General features: G+C 41.8%; 1 protein-coding gene across 5 annotated transcripts; it reads right to left on the reverse strand.

Moving 5' to 3' along the window:
* Positions 1-8,739: 8,739 nt before the first annotated feature.
* On the reverse strand, positions 8,740-17,485 carry zgc:153990 (uncharacterized protein LOC768125 homolog). Of its 5 annotated transcripts, none has more exons than XM_047378330.1 (6): positions 17,344-17,447; positions 16,086-16,140; positions 15,437-15,647; positions 14,895-15,308; positions 9,848-9,901; positions 8,740-9,739 (listed from the first exon to the last, which is right to left on the reverse strand). In XM_047378330.1, the coding sequence occupies exons 3-6, from the start codon at positions 15,561-15,563 to the stop codon at positions 9,297-9,299; spliced, it is 1,038 nt and encodes a 345-aa protein (XP_047234286.1). In that variant the 5' UTR covers positions 15,564-15,647; positions 16,086-16,140; positions 17,344-17,447; the 3' UTR covers positions 8,740-9,296. The 5 variants fall into 5 exon arrangements, with proteins under 5 accessions (XP_047234286.1, XP_047234285.1, XP_047234282.1 ...); XM_047378329.1 differs by having other exon boundaries at positions 15,437-15,650; positions 17,344-17,442; XM_047378326.1 differs by lacking the exon at positions 16,086-16,140 and having other exon boundaries at positions 15,437-15,650; positions 17,344-17,485.
* Between the last annotated feature and the right edge of the window lie 3,450 nt (positions 17,486-20,935).

The following is a 20,935-nucleotide window of genomic DNA, read 5'->3' on the forward strand; positions in this document are numbered from 1 at the left end:
TTGTAGTGTAAAGCGCTTTGGGATCTTCGGACTTCATAAAGCGCAATGCAAGTACAGGCCATTTACCATAAACATTTAGGATCATTATGATTTCTTTTTAGCCTAGCCGTAGTGCTGTAGTGTTTAACGTTTTTTTAAAGCTGGGGTCTTCAACTCCAGTCCTCAAAGGCTACTGTCCTGGAGCTTTTAGATGCATCCCTACTCCGACACAGCTCAATCAAGTTGTTGAATTAACTCTTCAGCAGTTTGGCAAAGGCCTGGCAATGAGCCATTAGTTTGATTTAGGTATATTGGAGCAGGGATGCATCTAAAAGCTGCAGGACAGAAGCTCTGGAGGATTGGAGTTGGGGAACCCTGTCCTGAAGTAACCCCAAACCCTAAACTGCTCTGTACTTTTGCCAAGCCCATTTGAAAACAAAGGTTTTTGTTGTGTGGCCTGAGCATTTGAGGACAAACTACTTAGTCATGTATCTACTGTTTTTGTCACCAAGACTTGATCCTTCTTCTTCTTCCACCTCAGTGATATTGGCAAAATAACAAATAAATTTGTTCTTCTAGACAAGGTTGTAGTAATTATTTGGAACCAGCAACTTGAATTATTCATGCTGTGGTGATAGTCCTGACTACAGTTAAAAGAAGATTATATATTTCTCAAATGTAAGCTTCTCGGCAATGGCTCCATATAAAATATATAATAAAAATAAGATTCTTCTGCTCACACTTAAAACATAAAACTCCATCTTCTTTCCCAACAGAGCACTTTGCTCTCGAAGCTTGTTGATCGTTCCTAGAATTTCCAAAAGTAGAATGGGATGCAGAAGATTCAGTAAGTCTTTTATGGGCACCAACCACATACTGTACTTGTACTTAAGTCTGCTGCTCCACCCTTAAATGCATTTTCCCAACAATTGTGGCAGTTAAGGAGAAATAAACAGGCTTTCCAATGGTATGGAAGGATTGTTACTAGGATAAAATAATCTGCTAGACTCAAATATCCTTATATTTTGGCTGAAGTATAGTTAATCTTACTGACCACACATGCTTGAGTTTTGTTGGTTTTCACCAGTCAGAAGAAAGACCTAATCCTACTGCAAACAAACAAAGCCCGGTGACTGACCTTGGACCTTAATCACGAGATCCCTCAAATCTTGGACCTTAATCACGTTGCTTCTTTCTTCCTGTGTCTTTAAAGGCCCAGTTATACTGGGTTCTTGACAGTGTTCAATGCAGTCCAAAATGAACAACAAATACGTTTACTGTATTTCCCTAAGCCCAGTCACAAATGCTTCTTAAAACAATGAATATGATGAGGTAAGTAAATCTGAACTCATAGCTGGGGAACAGAAACATAATTACTACATTGTTGGGGCACAAAAGGAGCGATCATAATTATTTCCCATTCACGTTGATTGCCTTTCTTCTAGCCCACCTTTCCAGACCCTATCCTCCTGTAGCCTCAGTGGCAGATGGGACATGAAGAGGGAGCTGGGAGGAATAAGGGAATGGGAACAGGTGGGGGTGAAAACCTAAAATGAAAGGCCACAGGGGTCAGCAGGGCAGTAGGAAGGGGGATGAAACTTACATGTAGATTTATTGAGGAGAAGAAAGATGAATCGATATCCCCCCTTTCATCGTGTCTCTAAAACCATCCATTTTTCACCATATGTCCGTATAAATAGTGTAAGATGGGGGAGAAATAGTATCTTATGGCTGAGCCAATTTGGTTTTTACTTTATTTAGGTTAGAGAAAAGGTGGTCTTTAATACTTGGTCTGTTAACGTGGCCAAAGACTGTATTTTATGATAATATGAAGCAGGCCATATAACTTCAGCATATAAAGGCATTTAAGTATGTCCAATTCAGGTTTATTTTCAAAGAACGAAGAAATGTTCATTTTCATCTGAACAGAGGATGAGGGGTTGAATAGAGCAGAATACAGTTTTATAGACAGTCACGGTGAATAAGGCCCTTTCAGAAAGGCTTTAGCCTCAGGTTTAAGGGCTCCATAAAGAGCTGAAGGTAAAAGACCTGCTCACAATGTGAATACAGCTGCCTTTTCAGGCCCCCAGCCCCCTGCCCAGACACAATAATGCAGCCTCCTGCCCCTGAGCCACAGAAGAAACCCCACAGCAGATTGTTGAACTTCTGCTGGAGACCTCCCTTGTCCACCCCTCCCTCCCCTGCTGCAGCACGCCAACCCAACCCTGACATCTGTTTAACTAACGGAGGCAGAAGGGGCTGCAGACAAACAATGCAGTTAGATTTAACTATCCCTCTTCCTTTTCTTTGTGTGTGTTTGTGTGTGTGTGTTGTGGGGGGGTGTAGTGGATTCAATTAATCCTCAAATGTTTAGCTCTGTTTTCATGACTCCGACAAAAGATGGAACATTTTCTGTCAATTTTATGAGGAGACACAAAGTTATAGGAAACATTCTAAAACAAATCTAAATGCTGAGCTAAAATCTAGGGATTCATTTACCTGAATTTTACCTGTTTGCAGACAGTATAGACCCAGGTTTTGTTTTTCATGTTTTATTCATTAATTCACTCATTCATTATTATGCATCTAATTCTCTGAACAAGCTGTTTAGAAAACAAGGTTACACTCAGAAAGATTGGAAGAAGCATGCATGCTTCGGCTAAAGTGTACTGCAGTGGAGAACAATCCCTCAAAACATCAGTGTAAGAACTGATTTAAAAGAACAGTTCAAAATGCTGGGTTTTGTTAAAATGTTATGAGCCATTAATGTCTTACCCAATAAAACTCCTGCTCTCTCCATTTGGTAAAAATACTTGAAGGAGACAACTAATCTGAGAGGGGCAGAAAATGGACTCCACCGTCTCAAAAACACATTTGCATTTGTTACTTTATGAACTTTGAATTTCAACATTGAATTCCACAGGAGCTGATGATTATTTACAAAGGAAAGTTGACTAGAGGAAGTGTGACACTTGTGAACTTCCTGTGTGAAACATGTAACGGGATCGTATTATAGAAAGTGTTTCAGGTTAGAGTAACTGTCTGAGAGAAGATTAAAGTGATTTCAAAAGCAAAAACATAATAGTTTTAGTGGACATTATTTTATAGATTTTAGACATTGCTTCACCTCTCTATCAGACATTTAGTCTAATCAGGAAAGCTTTACATATTCCATTCTTTGACAACAGAAGATCATTGGTGGCACACCACCTCCTGCTTCTTTTTTGCATGTAAACAATCATTAGCTTCTTTCTGTGTGAATACCCACCCAAAGAAAACACAACAATGGTCTGAAGGTTCATAAAACATGGCATTCGTAAGAACCGCTATGAGATTTTGAGTTTGGAAGTGTTTTAACTGGATACAAGTCCACTTTGGTCTTGGTCTCTCTTGGACTAGCCATAAGCTTCAGCCTCCAGGATCAACTAATATGGATTCCTACTAAATGAAAACAACAAGAGAGCCATCTCCTGCAGGTCAGAGATAAGCTGCTTATAACCTTTAAACAAAACCGAAGTTTAAGAGTTTAAGAATCTGAATTTAAGAGGATTTTACAGGAATATGAACGAAGATGCATCAACCTCACATACAGAGGTGACCCAAAGCAAATACAAACCAAGCCTCTGCTTTAGGTCCCCAAACCATCAGGGACCTCCCATAAATGCTTGAATTTTAACACATTTGTTTTATGTTTCTTTATTGAGAATACTATTAAATTTAAACGGATTTAATTCATTTAAAAAAATTTATTTGAGATTTAAAGAATTTGGCAAGTTTACTTTGTAAAAGTACAACCTTCATAGCTTGATTGTTAACATAGTTACAATTTGATGCTGTGAGTTTAATCTTTTCTTTAGGTTTGAGCTTCTTTTATTCACAAACCCATCTCAACAAATAATAACCAATTATCTTTGAGTGCTTTTAAGCTCAGCCAATTAAACTTGGCTCCCTCTCCCAAATTCAACCAAATCTGTATTGAAACACTGTTAGTGGTGCTGATGTTCCTAACAGCTTGAAGGGCCTCAAATCAAATACTGCTTAAGGCCCCATGCAACCTTCAGCCAGCTCTGGTCACACAATCATGAAGGTTATCCTAATTTATTTTTTCCAGAATGTGCTGCATAAGTAAAACTATAGTTATGAAACTAAAACAGAACTCATATGGATCATATGGTCTGCATTTTGAATAAATAAAAAATAGTCTTCTACTTTAATTTCAGTGCTGAGCTGACACACCAGTCATGCTTCCTTGTGTAAAATATTCCATAAAATTGGAGTCTGTCAGCACAAGTTAAAACAAGATCATTTTGCTACATGAATCTTTACAGCTTCAGCATGCCACTTTCTGCTGGAGGTGAGCAAATGAAAACTGAAAGAAGAACTAAATGGCTCAGTGTGCTACAAGCAAAGGATCTATGGACTGAGTTATCACGCCACAAAAGTTTTTTTTTGCGTGTAAATTCAGTTGTGCAACAGGGAAAGCATTTTGTGGTTCAGGTTTCATGTCAGCAAAACTGATCTGCAGCTCCCCCTACTGGTATATGTATGACATTGTAAAACTGCCTGGAGGTCTGTGCATGAAGGAAACGTCTCTATCAGTGACGTGCAGTCAGGGGAGGCAGGTGACGCAGTGCCTCTCCTCTGGACTCTGCCTAAACCTTAAAAAATGTGAATTATTGTCAATAAAAGAGTGTGCTGCTGATTATACTTCAAATATTCATGTCATAAAGTCTGTTACATATAAATATTGAGAGAAAGATACAAAGATGCCTCAATAATTTTGATCATATAATTGAAAAAACTAAGAGAAAATTAAACCTATGGTTTCTGCGTGATTTATCTTTAAGAGGAAGAATTCTGCTCTCAAAGGCTGAAGGATTATCAAGGTTAACTTATGCTGCCCAATCATTGGATCTAGACCCTTATATAAGCAAAACTGTAGATAGAGCCCTTTTAGATTTTGTTTGGAAGAATCGTACTCATTTTCTAAAGAAGACTGTTTTGATGAATGATTACTCTAAAGGAGGACTCAGCTTTGTTGATTTCACAACAATAAATGACAATTTTAAAATAAACTGGATAACACATTATTTAAAATGTCGAACCTCTTTATGGAATGTAATTCCTCACCATGTATTCTCCATGGTAGGAAGTCTTGATTTTTTTTTACTTTGTAATTACAATAATAATAAAATTGCTGACCATGGCATGGTCTCTAAATTGTAACAAAAACTTTTGCCCACATAAATGCTTCATATGGAATAATAATTCATTCTATATATAAACAAGTCAATTTTATTTCAAAACTGGATCGGTAATAATATTATTACAGTAAGCCAACTGTTGAACCAGGATGAGCTTCAGCACTATTACGCTGAGTTTTGGAATTTCTGTCCCTCCAAAGGAATTTTCTGTCGTTTTCGATGCCATCCCCTCGGCTATAATATCTCTTCTCAGAGGTGTAGTAGGTAGCTGTACTCGACCTTCTCTTTCCCCGGTTACTGACACAAACATCAGAAAGGTTTGCTTTTTGTCATCATCATCTTCCAAACAGAAGAACAGGACAATTCGGAACCTTTTTCTCCAGGAGGTCACTTGCTCTCCATCTTTTCACTCCTGCTGGTCCAGTTTTCTTAAGAACATTTATTGGAGTACAATTTGGCTGTTACAGCACAAGTTTTTATTTGACCAATAAGGTTAAGGAAATTTCATTGAAAATGCTGTACAGATTTTATCCAACCAGCCACTACCTTCAAATACTTAAAAGTGATATTAATGTTAATTGCACTGTCTGATGTTCAAAGAGAAACAATAGTTCATTTATTTTGGTTTTGCCTATATACGAAGCGTTTCTGGAGTCATTTTTCTCTGAAGGTTGTTATAGATAATATCTACCCTCACTTTCATTATGTTGGGAAAACGTGTTGTTTGGTTACAGTGATTATGACAACGAGCTACAATCTCAGTTTTTTATAACTAACTTGCTTCTTATCATTTAAAAATTTATCATACATTGACCCCAGTTTTCCAATCACAAGCCAAACTTCACTGAGTTAATTCTGTATGTAAAACATTATCTCTTTTCAATAGAAAACAGTACAAATAGGAAAGCATTTAAAACCAGTCATCTCTGTAAAAAGTTTAATTTATTCCCATAAACCTAATGTACCTTATTTTAATTTTGTTATTAACCCCTGGCATTTGTGAGCAATTGTATACTGAAGTTGTATTATTATGTTGTCGTTTTTGTTTATTATCTTTCGATTTCAGCTTGATGTATGCTGTGTTCTGTTCTGTTCTACTAAACCTCAATAAAGGTTGAAAAAAAGAGGTGGTTTTAGACCAAATTTACCAGGGGGGCCAGTGCTTTTTCATGGGGGCACAGAAGAAATGAATGAACAAAAAAAAGCAGGGCAATATTTCAACATTTAATATGTTAAGTATGCCACAGAGCCATTTGCAACTATGGACCTGCAGGTTGCAGAACCCTGATCTATCAGATGAGGACTGTGATCCTATCTCAAAACGACAGAAGCTAAAAGTGCACCTTAATTTTAATTCATTGTTGAGGTAAAACTGTTAACATTTGACATAAAATTAATCCAAGGGACCAATCAGTTACAGTTACAGTGCCAGCGCATCATAAGAAATTAATTTAGTATTATGTCTTCAGTACAGGGGCTGTAACAGGGGCCAGGACCAGTTCCCCCTGTTGGCCCCTGTCTAGAATTGCCCATGCCAGTAACCGTACCCTATTTAAATTTGGTACTGGAGTAGAACACCTGAAAACAGTGTGGAGGTAACGCAGGGGTAACAGAGAACCAGGGGATTTTAAAAGACCTGCTTCCATGGACCTCTTAAACAAATAAATAGATAAGGTCATGCACAATTTTTAATTGTAATGAAAAACAGAGATAATTATCATTTTAAACAATGAAATTTTACCATATATAAAATATTTTTTGTTTTTCACACAGAGCATAATTATCACAATTAAAGCACCTAAAACAGTAAGATTTGTTGGAGATAAATCCAAACTTAAGCTACAGATATCTGTTTCTGGTCATCAAGGAGCATTTCTAACAGCACAACCTAACTAGACATGTCTCTCTTTGACAATAACACAAGTAGGACTACTTTATCATCCACTGATAAACAATCTATTTATCCTGTTCATTTGAATTATAATAGCAATTCCTATAGAATTAAAAACTAACGATAAAAACCTTGGTGCAATCTTTGACCAGAGGATATTCTTTACATTTCATATTAAACAGGTGTAACCTATATTCATTTATACGGCTAATTTTTTGTATACTTTTAATTATTGCCGTGAGTATTTTGATGGTCAGTGTCTCCTCGTCCTATTCCGAGGGAGAGCAGTTCAGGTTTGGGGGAGACTGAGAGAGAGCTCTATGTGCTGAGGTTCTATGAATGCTGTCCTGCCGTCCAAATAACAAAAAAGAAGTCAAAAGAAGTACAACTGTAGCCCCAGAGACTGGAGACGCTACCGAGCAATAAATAAGGAGGAATTATATCTCCAATTTTTGCTTCTTTTCATTGGTTCCCTGTTAAATCCAAAAACTCAAAAGTTCTTAGGTTAAAAAAAATTAGGTTGAGAAAGGACCCAAGTGGAGATGCAGGCTGTGATTAAACAGAGTACTTTAATGGTGAAAATCACAGGGAGAGTGTGTCATCAAACGCAGTCAGTGAAATGAAGAAAGCTACTGGCAGAGTAACGGAGGGGAAAAGACTAACACTAAACTGAGAAAAATAAATTCAAATGCACATACAACAGAACACGAGAAAAAACAAAGAAACACAAAGGAAAGAACTAATACGGAAACACCTTACTAACAATAACGAACATGGGGAAATGAACTGAATATGGGAAGACATAAATGAGGAAGGAGGAAACACAACTAAAAACCAAAACCCACACACCTTTTGACCACACCATCTGATCTTAAAGAACTCATTGTTCCACATGTTCCTCACAGTACACATCACTCTTACGGAGCAGTTTTACTTGTGGCTCCTGGACTATAAAAATATAAAGATCTTTCAATTAAACTTGCATTCCAAAAGTATTCATACCACCTGGACTTTTTCACATTTTGTCACATAACAGCCACAATTTACACCCTGAACACACCATGAGCACCACAAAACACAGTGTCAGCAGCATCATGCTGTGGGGATGCTGTTCCTCAGCTGGAACCGTGAAGCTGATCAGAGTAGATGGAATGATGAATGGAGCTAAATCCAGGACAATCCTGGGAGAGAACCTGTTAGGGGCTGCAGAGGAGTTGAGTCTGGGGTGAAGCTTCAGTTTCCAACAGGATTCTAAAACAGCCAGAGCGTTAATGGAATGGTTTGGATCAAAGCACATTCATGTCATAGAATAGCCTAGTTAAAGTCCAAATCCTAGATACAATTGAAAATCTTTGGCAAGACCTAAAAAGATCCTGTGTCCAATCTAAAGGCTACACTTTATTAAAATACATTGACTTACTGAGGGACAGATGTAGGAATGGGCATTGGTTATTAAACTTTACCATATTATTACACTTTGATGGGCCTGAACTGATCATTAGAATCTATGCAGGACTACATTGTATTTAATATGAAATGGAGTCATTTGTCTTGTAAAGCGATCTGAGGTGGCTTTTGGTGGGAACAGAGAATAGAAGGAGCTGATCGGAATTCACAACAGTGTTGACAGTCCACAGACTCAGATGTAGAAAAAACAAGCTATGGTTCGGTTTTACTACATATGGGGTTTATTTCATATTCAAAAGAACTCATTGGAACCTTTCAAGTGTTTGTGTAATATAAAAAAACAAAGATCACACAATCACAAACGCTTTACATATAGTTCTTTTCAATGCATCCAATAACAGCTTATTTAGCTCCTAGATTTAGGGACCATATGATGGTCAGGTGCAGACGTCCACTCAACCATGACAGTACATGTGGTAATCTCCAGACACCGAGGCAAAGGAAAGCTACAGCAAAACACACAAAATGACATTTTAAGATTTTTTTTAAAAGAAAAATCAGTTGTTTATTTTTACAATGATGACATTAAAATAAATGTTTTAAATGTGGTGTTTAATTTAGAAAATTCAAGTGGGAGGAATCCCACCTTCAGTAGCAAATAAAAAAACTCTCCATGGTATTATTTTGTTTGTACCAATAAAGTTTTAAAATAAAGTACAGTAAGCAGACGTTCCAACCAACAGAACTTAATGTTCCTGCACCTGAGGGCCAAGCACAAAGTCAGTGATGCAGCTTATCAACATCTATGAATTGTGTTATAAAGCTGGCCGTCCATTCAGTTTATCGTGCATGAGGGAGATGGCTCCACCCGTGAAGTCTCTGAGAACCTGCACCGTCTCCCGCTGCAGCTGCAGCGACTCCCGCACAAACTCCTGCTGAGTCTCTGCCAGCTGCTGCACCGACTCCGCCAGCAGCTCAAGGGAGCGTGACACGGTCTCCAGCAGCATGTTGGTGGCATGCTGCTCCTGCAGGCTCAGGGAGGCATTTTGCAGCAGGCTGTCCCTCGAGTTGTGTGGCAGCTGACCCATCGTAGGAAGCATTGGCGCCGAAGCGGGCGCTCCGGAAGACATCTGAGGTTGTGCGTGTTTATGGATGCCATTGTTAACTTGATGTGCTATGCCTGATTTTGCTGGCTGAGTGGAGGGAAGCACGTCATCTCTTTGATCTTCATCCGAATCTCCAAATGGGGTTTCGGTATCTTGATGCAAAGAAAAAATGTGTGTTAGACATTTTATTAATAGAAGAATATTCAAACTTATTTAAATCTTACCTAAATGTAAAAAAGAAAAATGACAATCACAATCACCTTCTCTTGGGGGTACCTCATACTGCACATCATAAGCTGGCTGTGATGAGTCCCCTAAAAGGTTTAAAGTAGCTGTCATGCATTTTAACACAAGCAGCTGAAAATCCAATTACAGGTGTCATCTTAATAAAGATGTACAGTCATGGACAAGGGTTCTGGCAGTGACACAAAGTGACACAGCTTTAGGTTTTGTCCTGACAGCTCACCTTGATAGTAGACTGTCGTGCAAAGGGATCAGTTGCAAATCAAAGTCAATTGTTTGTCTAAAAAAAAAAAAACACTTTTTACTATATTTTTGCTCTGGCAAAAAATGATGTATTATAGCAAGAGCAGCAACACTCTGTAAGGTATGTACACAGCTGAGCCATCAGAGGATCCACCATTGACCTTCTGAAATATCCTCAAGAAATATGTTGATCAAAAGAACCTGATGCAGATGCTAACATGCTTAGAATGATGCTAAACAACTGATCAGCTTTGCTTCAATTTAAAGCACTGAAAGCATCTTAACCGCCTGCATGAGGTCACCACAACACAAGCCCTGTGGGGGATTCCCCTCGTATTTACTGAAAATCCCAAATAAAACCTACACATTTTGCTCAGGTGAATACTGCCAGCTGTAAGCCCCTTTAGTTCCCTAATCCCAGCTGCAAGTTCTGAAAGCACACAAGGCTAGTGATCCCAGTGAATCTACTTATCAGAGATCTGATTGTTCCATATATTTCTAGAGTCTCTAGAAGTTTTAGTCCGTGAGGCAGACACCCTGTCTACTTTTAAGGCTAGGCTTAAAACTTTCCTTTTTAATAAAGCTTATAGTTAGAGTGGCTTAGGTTATCCTGAGCTATCTCTGTAGTTATGCTGCTATAGGATTAGGCTGCTGGAGGTTATTATGACCACATTCATTCTCTTCGCTACATTCTCATCCTACTCTCCAGTTTTGCATTATGTCCTGTATTTCAGCTTTTAACTTCATGTTCTCTCTCTGTTTTTTCTCTTTTTAAAAGCTACCTCTGACCTGGCTCTGTGTTTGATTGTGACACCTTCCTGGAGGGGGACATCGACTGAGCTTCTGCTGCCAACAGCTTAATGCTCACCTTATACAGATGATCCACTTGGCCCTGTCTTTCAGTGTTTAACCCTTTCTCTCTCCTAGACATGGCTACTGGCTGAGCTTTTACTGTAACTAACTGAATGTGCTCTCTTTGATATACTAGACTTTAAAACTGGCTCAGAGTTCGTTTGCTTAGCTGACTTTCTTTCCTACATGAAGCCTCTAAAGGAGCTATAACCATTAATGTTTCACATTTCCTTCCCATAGAAAGTACTCCTGGATCAGTGCTTCTGTGTTCTTTTTGTGTCTCTGCTCTGTTCTCTCAAACCCCCAGTCGGTTGTGGCAGACGACCGCTCACACTGGTTCTGCTGGAGGTTTCTTCCTGTTAAAAGGGAGTTTTTCCTCTCCACTGTCTCTACATGCTCATCCAGGAGGAGTGAATGCTGCAAGTCACTGATTGGATGCAATCTGCTGGGTTTCCTTAGAAAGAAAAACTTTTAACCAATTTGAATAAATAACAGAATCTGTCTGCACTGTTCAATGGTTAGGATTAATTGGAATTTATGTACCAGACTTGAAATCTGTATGATTTGATTGAATTGACAAATGCCTTAAGACGACATGTGTTGTGAATTGAACTGAATTGAAAACTGAATTATGTGATGTGAAAGGACAATGCGATCCATAATGAGGGGTTCAGGGTTGTGTTTATTGTAGAGCTATCATCTGAAAGGGGCTTCCTCTGATGAATCCTGCAGATTGTCTGAAACTCCTGGAAAGGTACTGGTTGAGAAACGACAAGTGAAGCACCCTGATAGAACTTGTGTTGAGTTGGTTCTCATCCAAATGGGCTTCTTCACAAACCTACTCAAAAAGCCTGCAATGGCAAAAATGTTATTTTAAAAAATGTCCTCCGAGAACAACGTCTTGATGAACTTTGTATTTCCAGCATACTCAAGCTCCATGTCACAAGGCAAAGGGATGGAATGTCTCAAAGATCAGAACATTGAAATTCTGCACCTGTGGTCAGGAGCTCCCTAGATCTTAACCCTACTGAGAGTGTGTGGTTGTCAACATGGAGAAACAGGAACCAACAAACTGTGATCAACTTCAAGCACTGAGACAAAAAGAATGGGTCACTATTAATCAGGACATCCAGCATGTTGGAGAAAATTATAGAGGATTGGGTGGCGGACGAAGGTGGAGACCTCAGCGGCCCGATCCCCGGATGCTTAGGCTGGCTCTAGGGACGTGGAATGTCACCTCGCTGGGGGGGAAGGAGCCTGAGCTTGTGCGGGAGGTCGAGAGATATCGACTAGAAATAGTCGGGCTCGCCTCCACGCACAGCGTGGGCTCTGGAACCCATCTCCTTGAGAGGGGTTGGACTCTCTTCTACTCTGGAGTGGCCCACGGGGAGAGGCGGCGGGCTGGTGTGGGTTTGCTTGTTGCCCCCCAGATCAGCCATCTCGTGTTGGGGTTTACCCCAGTGGATGAGAGGGTCGTATCCCTGCGCCTTCGGGTTGGGGAGAGGTCTCTGACTATCATTTCAGCCTACGGGCTGAGTGGTAGTGCAGAGTACCCGGCCTTCTTGGCGTCCCTATTGGGGTGCTGGATAGTGCCCCTCCCGGGGACTCCATTATTCCGCTGGGGGACTTCAACGCCAACGTGGGAAACGACAGTGACACCTGGAGAGGCGTGATCGGGAGGAATGGCCTCCCCGATCTGAATCCGAGTGGTGTTTTGTTATTGGACTTCTGTGCTAGTCACGGATTGTCCATAACGAACACCATGTTCAAACATAAGGGTGTCCATCAGTGCACTTGGCACCAGGACACCCTAGGCAGGAGGTCGATGATCAACTTTGTTGTCGTATCATCACCTTCGGCCGCATGTTTTGGACACTCGGGTGAAGAGAGGGGCTGAGCTGCCACTGATCACCACCTGGTGGTGAGTTGGATCCGCTGGAGGAGGAGAAAGCCGGACAGACTTGGCAGGCCCAAGCGCATAGTGAGGGTCTGCTGGGAACGCCTGGCGGAGCCCTCGGCCAGGGATGTATTCAACTCTCACTACCGGGAGAGCTTCGACCAGATCCCGGGGGATGTTGGAGACATAGAGTCCGAGTGGATCATGTTCTCCGTATCTATTGTCGATGCTGCTGCCCGTAGCTGCGGCCGTAAGGTCTGCGGTGCCTGTCGCGGCGGCAATCCCAGAACCCGGTGGTGGACACCGGCAGTAAGGGACGCTGTCAAGCTGAAAAAGGAGTCCAATCAGCTGTGGTTGGCTTGTGGGACTCCTGAGGCGGCTGACGGGTACCGTGAGGCCAAGCGTGCTGCGGCCCGGGCTGTGGCAGAGGCAAAAACTCGGGCCTGGGAGGAGTTCGGTGAGACCATGGAGAAGGACTACCGGTTGGCCTCGAAGCAATTCTGGCAAACCGTCCGGCACCTCAGGAGGGGGAAGCAGTGCTTCGCCAACACTGTTTATAGTGGGGGTGGGAGACTGCTGACCTCGACTGAGGACATTATCAGGCGGTGGAAAGAGTACTTCGAGGATCTCCTCAATCCTGCCATCACGCATTCCCTGGTGGAAACAGAGGCTGGGGACTCGGGGTTGGACTCTTTCATGTTTTGTGGACCTGGAGAAGGCATTCGACTGTGTCCCTCGTGATGCCCTGTGGGGGGTGCTCCAGGAGTATGGAATCGGGGGCCCTTTATTAGGGGCCATCCGGTCCCTGTACGAGCAGAGCAGGAGTTTGGTCCGCATTGCCGGCATTAAGTCGGACCTGTTCCCGGTGCATGTTGGACTCCGGCAGGGCTGCCCTTTGTCACCGGTCCTGTTCATAACTTTTATGGACAGGATTTCTAGACGCAGCCAAGGGCCGGAGGGGGTCTGGTTTGGGGACCAGTGGATTTCGTCTCTTCTTTTTGCAGATGACGTGGTCCTGCTGGCCCCCTCTAGCCAAGACCTACAGCATGCCCTGGGGCGGTTCGCAGCCGAGTGTGAAGCGGCTGGGATGAAAATCACCTCCTCCAAGTCCGAGGCCATGGTACTCGACCGGAAAAGGGTGGCTTGTCCTCTTCAGGTTGGAGGGGAGTTCCTGCCTCAAGTGGAGGAGTTTAAGTATCTCGGGGTCTTGTTCACGAGTGAGGGAAGAATGGAGCGGGAGATCGACAGACGGATCGGTTCGGCTGCCACAGTAATGGGAGCGCTGTGCCGGTCCGTAGTGGTGAAAAGAGAGCTGAGCCGAAAAGCAAAGCTCTCAATTTACCGGTCGGTCTACGTTCCTACCCTCACCTATGGCCATGAACTTTGGGTCATGACAGAAAGAACGAGATCCCGGATACAAGCGGCTGAAATGAGCTTCCTCCGTAGGGTGGCCGGGCACTCCCTTAGAGATAGGGTGAGGAGCTCGGCCATCCAGGAGGGGCTCGGAGTAGAGCTGCTGCTCCTCCACATCGAGAGGAGTCAGTTGAGGTGGCTCGGACATCTATATCGCATGCCTCCTGGACGCCTTCCTTTGGGGTTGTTCCAGGCACGTCCCACTGGGAGGAGGCCTAGGGGACGGCCCAGGACACGCTGGAGGGACTATGTCTCTCACCTGGCCTGGGAACGCCTTGGGCTCCCCCAGAGGAGCTGGAGGAGGTGTCTGGGGAGAGGGATGTCTGGGTGTCTCTGCTGAGTCTGCTGCCCCCGCGACCCGGTCCCGGATAAGCGGAAGACGACGAGTACGAGAAACAAATAAGCATTAACATTACAAATGTTGACTCATAATTTTGAGTTAGGTGGTGATAAAAGGCGTTTTGTTCTTCAGTATATCAAAGAAAGATGTTTCTATAATATTTAAAACTGGTAAATCCACAAAACATTTGTGTCTCTGCCAAAGCCTTCAGCCATAACTTTAAAACCTTTTTATTAAGGTGACATGAAACTGTCTTTACTTCTTATGATTTCTGTAATAATCATATCTTTTCTACCGGAATTTATGAGGCCATTCATACCGTATGAAGGTGGTGGCGGCATGGATGCCAGGTCAACCCCTCCGTTAGGAGAACTCTGCATTCCCATCATATCTTCCTCTTCCATCTCCTCCTCTTCCTCGGGAACATCATCATCATCTCCCAGTGGACCGCACTCTCCAGTGCTCTGGTCGTCTTCGTCCATCTCAAGAATCTGAAGAACTATCTTCTCCGTTTGAGTGAGGTCTCGGGAAAGACGTGAGTTCAGACCTCTGTTGGGAACAGTCCCTGAGCGCATGGCTGCCACTTTGCGTTTGGTGTCACACTTTAGGTCAGACCACTTCTTGATGACCTCTATGACCTCACGTTGGCACTCCCCAATCTCGTTGACACGTGCAGTTATCTCTGCCCAGATGCGCTTCTTTGCATCGGTTGGTATTCCTCGGTTGAATTTGCCTTTAAAAAGACAGAACAGCAAGATTTATTTTAGCTTCAAAGCTCACAGGACTGAAGATTAAACCTAACTACACTCTCTGGTCATTAAAAGGAGAACGGTGAGAGGCAGCTGAATAGCAAACACGTACCCACAACAACCGAACGATTCTTCCTCACTTCATCCAGCAGCACGTGGACTTCACTGAAAGAAAATCGAGCTTTTCTCTTCTTAAAGCGGATGGCACTGTCATGGTTGTAGTATACTGGCGAGGACATCCTCTCCACCCAGTCTTAATATATACCCAGCTGCTGTGTGGTCTCTGTAAGGTTTCCCCAGTGGTGTCCAAAGGGAGCTACAGTCTGCTGGACAACACAGAAAGAGAAATGTTGGTTAAGTTCATCACTCAGACAGTGGATATAAAGAGTGTAACACCTCAGTTAAAACAACAGGGTTTTGGGATGTATATCAAATTAGACAGCAACAAATAATGCCACATCTTCTTCCACCTTTAATGTGACATATCTCGTACAATTCAACTGAAATTCAGCAGATGTTAGACGTTATAACCACCGCTGCTCCCAACACACTCCATGTTTACATCCCTGCTGTTTTTGTAGTTTCTTTCACTTATTGTGGTCTGCTATTTATACATTTTTGTACACTTCTTGAATCACCCTACTCAGTTGCACATTTCTTTCAATCTGACTATGCTATTTTTAATAACTGTACGGTATTTTTTCTTATGTTATTTATCCCTTACTGTACAGTCTGTAATTCTTTTTGTGTTTGTTTTTTACCTTTGTGTGCATCTGCATGCTTCCAATGGGCTGCTGGTACACCTCAATGTCCCCACTGTGAGACAATGAAGAATCTATTGTAAAAAACAATCAAATCTGTCTCTGGATTTGGATCCATATGCTTGGACTCATCATGATTATGAAAAATTTTAAACCCTCCTGATCTCCAGCTTTCTAAGAGAGAACTGAAAGTTTCTGACCAAAACTGACAGCAGCTTCACACTGTTCATAATCTATCTACTGACAAAACCCTCAGTTCCATCAGAAGAAATTCCGGAGCCTAACGCTCCCACAAACATGTTTCCCTGCAGTGTTGTTTTTTATGCTAAAGTTGCTTTGCAAGCATATATCCAGACGTGCAGAATATTGTGGACACATGCAGAACATCACCAGTACGTGTGAGAAAGTCCTGCAGCTCTTTGAGCGCTATTGTACCTCCTGGGAGATCTCCATTATCCTGATGTAAAACGCTCTGATGACAGATGACTTTCTAAAATGAAAACCTTTTCATTTGTAAGCTCTCTGCAACTTCTGCCTTTGGCTAAAGGATCCAAATGAGATCCACTTTGACTGGTCGCAGGTGGGAACTCAAAAACACTTATGCAGTTGAGGTTGAACCTTTTTATGTACTTTTCCCCACAAGAAAGACTTTTGGGTTTTCTCTTGCAAATTTACAGGTTGTATGTTAAATTAAATGTGATGAGTATAAAAGGCCTTAATTTTTTAATAAGCAAAAATGACTTTAACAGGGATGCAGGAGCACAAACGGTTGACTGGTTTTCAGATTGTGCAGAGCTGATGGAATTTAACAGTGGGGACATATGTTGAGGCTCGGGAACCAACCGAGGATTGTTTGGCTTTACCCAATGAATAAACGTGCATGAACAGTTTAACTGTAAGCTTAGATCAAACATGGGAGTATTAAGACAGAGTCGTTAGCTCTGTCAGAGGCTCGGAACAATGGACGGCGATTTAAACATGGGACAGCGCACATACATGCAGTCATGTGTCTGGTTTTAAGAGCATGTTTTTATTCTTCTTGGTTAGAAGCAATGTGGCTTATTTGGCTTCATTCATAAAAACAATAAACACAAAGCAGGCGTTCGTTTTCTGTTGCACAACAGCAGCCCACCAAGCTAGCTCCCTCCACTGTAGGCTAGCTGCCTTACCTAACAGCTAATGCAGCAATTCCCGCCTGCAACCACACTTCTTATTGTCTGTGCTAATCACAGGGATGGCTAGAAGGCGACTGACTTACCCTCGACACAAAGAAGGCACAATTTTAATCAGAGACGTGAGAAACACTTCCTTATCCACAGGATAGCAATAGTCAAGCTAGCCCGCGTGCCGCTAACATTGTGCAAATTATTTCCGGTTAACATCAGTGGCTGACAAAGTAAAGCTCAATTAAATTAAAACATCTATCGGATGCTACTCCTATTCGTTTATAGTGTTGTTTTCCAGGGAAATTGATGAAAAATAACACCGCCTTCTACATTTATCCTTTCTGCCTTAAATATGTCCAGTAAAATCTGATTTTCCCCACTGGTTTGAAGTGTCTTTTATTTTGAAGGAACGCTCCGAATTCAACCAAGGCTCTTTATTCCACTCGGCTCATAAATACTCTTGGTGATTTTCATTCAACAGTTTGATGTTTGAGAGGAAGCTTGTCAAAAATAATAATAAATCCCCGGAGACAAGGGGACTACGTACTGGGTCCGGGGGCTGGTATCGGCACCTGGACCAGGGAGTATAGAGTATATATGGGGAGTGTACGACGACTATTGTAGTTTGTCTTTGCAGTGGGTGGATGTGAGTGTGATCCATGGCTGGATCTGCTCGGGCGTAGACGGTTGAAAAAGCAAATAATAGGAAGCACGAAAGAGGTGGGGCAAAAAGGAAAAGGGGGGAGAAAAGAATGGAGGTGTTGTGCCGTAAAGTGATGATCTTGTGCCGTAAAGTGATGGTCTGCCAAAAACTGATCGGGTAAAATCGGGGGCGTCCCCGCGACGGAGCGAGCAGCGAGAGGGGGAGGAGCTTGCCGCAGGAGTCCACCCAGCCAGCTGCGTGAAGCTGACACCCCACCCACTTGAAAAATTCCAGCAAATAGACAGCTTGTCAGCTGAGTGTCTGGTTTTCAGAGTTCTTTCTCGGTGGTTTAGCTCTTGAAGTCAACAAAAGAAAGACAAATAAAACAGTTATATTTGTATGGTCACTATTACAGCATAGGTGCATCTCGTTTATCCTTTTCTTCTTATAAAACTTGCGACGTTCTCACTGTGAAAGTGTCTAACAATTCACTTTTTGAAGCTGTGTTGTTTATATTTTTGATTTGGGCATATAAATGTGTTCATAGATGTTGATAGATTCTGAAGTGATAGCATTGAATAAGTTATTTGTAAGGAATATCTTGGTTGTGATCTCTGGAAAAGGTTTCTGTTATATAGCTGAAGTGAGACCAGGACTACCAGGTATGTAAAAATAAAGAATAGATCTTTTGTGGGTGTCTGTCACTTTTTGATGAGTGAAACTGTCCTATGTCAGCCATTTTTGGGGTATTTAACAGCTGCTTGATTGGGTTGTGTTTTGTAGGTTCTTTTTTTGTGTGTGTGTTTGGCAGGCAGGTGGGTTAATATGCCCAATCACCTGAACTCCGCCCATCTCCAGTTGACCCACGCATTAACAAACAAACAAACAGCATCTTACATCTTACAAACCAGCCCAATTTCATTTATGGCTCCTACACATGGGTCATAGAAGAAGCTGTAATTTTGGCAATTTTGCACAGAGTGCATTCTGAGAGGTCTGTGAAATTCAGCTCATCAGTAAAACAGAGTTATTTAGGGCAGAAATTACATTTCATTAGTCAAGACATATTGGCCATAATAATTTTTTAGCAGAGAAAAACATAGAAGGCGTGAAACCGACACTTTCACAGTGAGAACGTCGCAAGTTTTATAAGAAGAAAAGGATAAACGAGACGCACCTGTGCTGTAATAGTGACCATACAAATATAACTGTTTTATTTGTCTTTCTTTTGTTGACTTCAAGAGCTAAACCACCGAGAAAGAACTCTGAAAACCAGACACTCAGCTGACAGGCTGGGTGGACTCCTGCGGCAAGCTCCTCCCCTTCTCACTGCTCGCTCCGTCGCGGGGACGCGCCCGATTTTACCCGATCAGTTTTTGGCAGACCATCACTTTACGGCACAAGATCATTACATTACGGCACAACACCTCCATTCTTTTCTCCCCCCTTTTCCTTTTTGCCTCACCTCTTTCGTGCTTCCTATTATTTGCTTTTCGTTTCTGTCTCCGTAACAATTGAAATAATCCCAAACAGTTTCTAATAAAGTTTGTTTTATAAATATCAAGCAGAGCATTAATGCGTTAGCCGTAAGTAAATGAAAGTAAATCTGTTGGGTTTTACACAATAATTCTGAGCGCTACTCTGCTGAACAGGACACTGTTTAAAATAATAATAATAATAAAGCAAATAAAGTACAAGGTAAAAGTAATTATGGAAAAAGATGAAAATAAAACACCTTGATGTGCTAATGGTGACTTCTGAATGGCAAGAAACTTAGCCCCAACGAAAGGGATGCGATCTCATTGAAGATGGGGAGGGAAATGGGCCTAAATACGGAGCTCACAAACTCAGTAGTCTTGAACACGGGAGTTAAAATAAGTCAAATATCTGTAAGATACTGGTCTGTAAGATCCACATAAAAGCTTCTCTTGAGCTGGGCTCAAGAGAAGCAGTGATGGAGTACTGAATGGAGAATGAATCAAAGTGTATTCAGTGTTGAATCTCTAATCTGCATTGAACCTGTGAAGTGACAAGACTTCAGGAGTGCAGCTGTAAAAAGGTAGTGACTAATATTACCACTATAGTAAACACACACATGGAGATCCTGGAGACGTTTCTCATTCTGTGGATGGAAAGCTGGTTCACTGCTGATCAGAACTGTACTGATTGTCAGGTGTTAGGAATAACCTTTATTAATATGCTTATAGCTGTTTTCATTTATACTATAATGAAATAAAGTATAAGTTCTAATGTTTCCCTTTTGTTACAATAGGATAAGAATGCTCATCGACACACATTACAAGGAGAAATGGCCCAAGGTTTGTCATGAATGACCTGAAGCTGTGGCACTGGGGTTGATAGTGGAGCAACCGGTATAACTGGTTTGATTAGAAAGCCTCAACACACTTAGATTAAGGATGGACACCCGCTACTACACAACCTAACATAGACACCACAATGGTGACATATATTCTACTGATAATCAATGAGGGAGGGCACATCCATTGCATTGGAGTGCCAGATATAAAAACTGCTATGTGACCTTCTATCGAGGCTCTTCGTCATCCTCTAACAGACGGCAACTGTCCGAGACGGGAGCCCCAGCGTTGATCTCTGTAATCATTCCTCTGCCTTAATTTAGATTAAAAGAGCTAAAAGTTAGAAACTGGTTGAGGGGCTCCGAGGCGTCTGACCGCCAACAAGGTGCGGTAGCTCGGACACAGGATAAGGCCTCTTGCTATAAAGTGTTCACACAAACCAGATGACAAGACCAGCTAACATTTAAATAACATTACATTTTAGGGCATTTCTGTTCACATTCAATTCAATTCAAAAATACTTTATTTACATACATACTTCTTGTCCAGCTAAACTGAAAATACTAATTGAGAAAGCTGTTGATCTAGGAGGAATATTGACATCTGGTCATGCCTTAAACTGCTAGTAAATCTATAGGATTTAAATGTGGCTCCTTATCATTCCTAAGGCTTCTAGATCTACTTAACTGAGGGGGAAAACAGAAAGAATGTGTGTTTACAAAG

This window comes from Girardinichthys multiradiatus, chromosome 11 (assembly GCF_021462225.1).
Source record: "Girardinichthys multiradiatus isolate DD_20200921_A chromosome 11, DD_fGirMul_XY1, whole genome shotgun sequence".
Taxonomy (NCBI): Eukaryota; Metazoa; Chordata; class Actinopteri; order Cyprinodontiformes; family Goodeidae; genus Girardinichthys; species Girardinichthys multiradiatus.

What these genes read in the sequence shown, in the direction of transcription:
- zgc:153990 (XM_047378326.1), bottom strand. Translation starts at nt 15,563, where the DNA reads ATGTCCTCGCCAGTATACTACAACCATGACAGTGCCATCCGCTTTAAG. An exon ending in GAATCGTTCGGTTGTTGTGG is followed by an intron (nt 15,309 to 15,436) that starts GTACGTGTTTGC and finishes GTCTTTTTAAAG; the next exon opens with GCAAATTCAACCGAGGAATA. An exon ending in TGAGGTACCCCCAAGAGAAG is followed by an intron (nt 9,740 to 9,847) that starts GTGATTGTGATT and finishes CTTTGCATCAAG; the next exon opens with ATACCGAAACCCCATTTGGA.